The sequence below is a fragment of the Leptonotus elevatus genome, chromosome 20, assembly GCF_054856555.1.
Source record: "Leptonotus elevatus isolate MCC_2025b chromosome 20, RoL_Lele_1.0, whole genome shotgun sequence".
Classification (NCBI taxonomy): Eukaryota; Metazoa; Chordata; class Actinopteri; order Syngnathiformes; family Syngnathidae; genus Leptonotus; species Leptonotus elevatus.
Window position 1 is genome coordinate 13,250,772 of NC_141258.1, and position 2,619 is coordinate 13,253,390.

Genomic DNA, 2,619 nt, shown 5'->3' on the forward strand with positions numbered 1-2,619 from the left:
AGGAGAGAGAAGGAACTATACAGAGAGAAACGGGGAGAGCCAGAGAGGTTGAGAGAGAGAGAGGTTGAGAGAGATAGAGAGTGAGAGGTTGAGAGAGAGAGACAAACAAAGAGAAGTTAAGAGAGGGAGGAGAGAGAGCGAGAGCGAGAGCGCGAGAGAGAGAGAGAGAGAGAGAGAGAGAGAGAGAGAGAGAGAGAGAGAGAGAGAGAGAGAGAGAGAGAGAGAGAGAGAGAGAGAGAGAGAGAGAGAGAGAGAGAGAGAGAATAGTATAATGCCACTTGAATCTGTATTATGGTTGTTCTACTTATATTCTCACCCATGTATCATCCGTTCCACCCCCTTCTCACCTCCCTGTCTCGGAGTGCATTATTAGAGCTCTCCAAGTTCTGGATGAAAAAGAAACTGAAAAGTGTGTCAGTATTTATTGTACAGGTATGTATCTGCTTGAGTTGCTTTAGAGATTGTCGTTTCTTTAATTGTTCTCAAGGAGGGAATGAGTGAAGGCGAAGTAGCGTAGTCAGTGTTTGGTCTCGCCAGGGGTGCAATTGGGAGATCAACCGTGGTAGGTTGGGGAATGACTGGGAATTTATCTGTAAAAAATCATATTCACGTAGGCAAAATCAAATCAAATGTGCAGTCTGTAAAAACCTTTCCAGATCAATACGAATGTGTAAATTAGGATAATGATGTCTCCGGTTTGTGGGCGCTACCAGCGAGCTAAAATTGTAAAAAAAATGTGAGCTAAAAATGCTGCCGGTAAATCTTCGCACCTTATTTGAATGCTTATTTGGATGATAGGCTGACCAATACCAATTGCGATCGACTTATCGATCGGGATCGACGTATTCAGCACCTTTGTCCTAATTGGGTAGGACACACAAACCACTCCAACACAGTAAGGCTCAAGGAGGAGTCTTTATCCATTTAAGTACTGAAAATAAAATATTTTATGACACCATGCGTCTTGAATCACAAGAACAGAAAAAAAGAGGACACTTGAAAAATGTGGTCACTAAGCTAAAATATCCAAGTTTGTCAAATGATTCAAGTAGGCTTTGTTCGTATAAAAGCGGTTTTAAGCATAGCGGCACATTAGCCGCAGTTTCCAATCTTCATCAACAGGCAATGTGGTTAAGAGTAGATGAACAAGCAACAAAAATAAATTTTCTTGTTTATTGGTGTAGAAAAATCATAAAACATTTTTGATCTACAAAAATAGTGAGGACAAAAATCCATGTTGATTAGCATATGACATCTTTTGACAGAATACAGAACTTTTTCACAAACTTGAAGTTCATGAACAGTGATGGAAGCCAAAGATAAAAGTAAATCAGAAAGAATATGGAATTATGTGAATAGAGGAAGAACTTAAAATGAACTTTTAATTAAATTTGCAAATTTACACAGTAAATTCTGTAGAGGAAATTTAACTTTAGAGTGGGACCAAAGAGAATCAGTTTTAGAGTAATATTTACACTTGGAAGAGAGTAAAATATATATTTTTTTAAATAAACAAATACAACTCACTCAAGGGTTGAGGAACGAACTCACGATCCTTCAGCTTGGGAGACTGCCCCACTACCACCTGAGCTATGCCCATCCTACGTTTTCCTTATATCCAAGTGGAGACCATTTTTGGTCTCTTGGAGTTACGAAGATTTCAGCTGACACGAGCTATTTACACAGCAACAGCTGCGTGACTCAGGGAGTAGATTGGCTGTCTTCCAAGCTGAAGGTCGTGAGTTTATTCCTCAATCCTTGATTGACTTTTATGTTTTTCAATTCTTTATTTTACTCTCTTCCAAGTGTAAATATTACTCTAAAACTGAGTCTATTTGGTCACATTTACTCTACAGAATTTACTGCATATGTCATATAATCACTATCAGTGCAGTAGATTTACAAAAAGTTTTCTGAGACTTCAGAAAACGATTGATTTTTCTTTTCAAAATAAAAGCAAACACAATTGGCATACGGTGTCGTCAGTTAAAAGGTGAGCCGATCCTTGACCCTGTTGTGTTTATTAAAGCTACTGAAAAATCCTGCTAGATCTGCAAAAGCAAAGCAACTCCAGCCATGGTCCACTTGGATGGTTTTTCTTTGGTCTTGAGGTTAAAGGTCCACACATATGTAGGCCCCCTTTGACGGGTCTTGTAAACCGGACACTGGTACATGGTCCTGTTCTCCTGTTTGTCCGTAGGGACGGCCCTGATGAAGATGACGGGCATGAGAGGAGTAAGCTCCTTTAGGCGTGCGTCCACAATCAAGCCGGTCTGGCAGAGAAAGATGAGAGGAGATGACAATCCAGTCAACCACATATTGACACATGTCAAAGACCTAAGGGAAGTAATTAATTAGTGTAAAGTGCAGTGAAAGCTTGTTAATTCGGTCAATTTTTCTTGCCACTGAGGCTGCGTTTAAATGTTGGACTAATCCTAGTTGACACGAGCCATGTGGGACACTCAGCGCATACAACATCGTCATAATCTTGAAGTGTGTTTGAAAGTCAGCAGTGTTTGAGACAAAGTCAAAAACACATTGAAACAGGGAGGTCTGTCTCGCTAATTAATCCTCCTACATTTAGTGCCTGACAAACTGAAGTCTCACCATGCATGCATA

At 40.0% G+C, this 2,619-nt stretch overlaps 1 protein-coding gene across 5 annotated transcripts in view; it reads right to left on the reverse strand.

The window, feature by feature from the left end:
* Positions 1–1,159: 1,159 nt before the first annotated feature.
* dnah9 (dynein, axonemal, heavy chain 9) overlaps positions 1,160–2,619 on the reverse strand; it is a 180,119-nt gene continuing 178,659 nt past the window's right edge. For all 5 annotated transcript variants that reach the window (XM_086064347.1, XM_086064346.1, XM_086064349.1 and 2 more), the window contains one exon: positions 1,160–2,273. In XM_086064347.1, the coding sequence (XP_085920473.1) occupies positions 2,046–2,273 (228 nt within the window). In that variant the 3' untranslated portion in view covers positions 1,160–2,045. The remainder of the gene's footprint in view (positions 2,274–2,619) is intronic.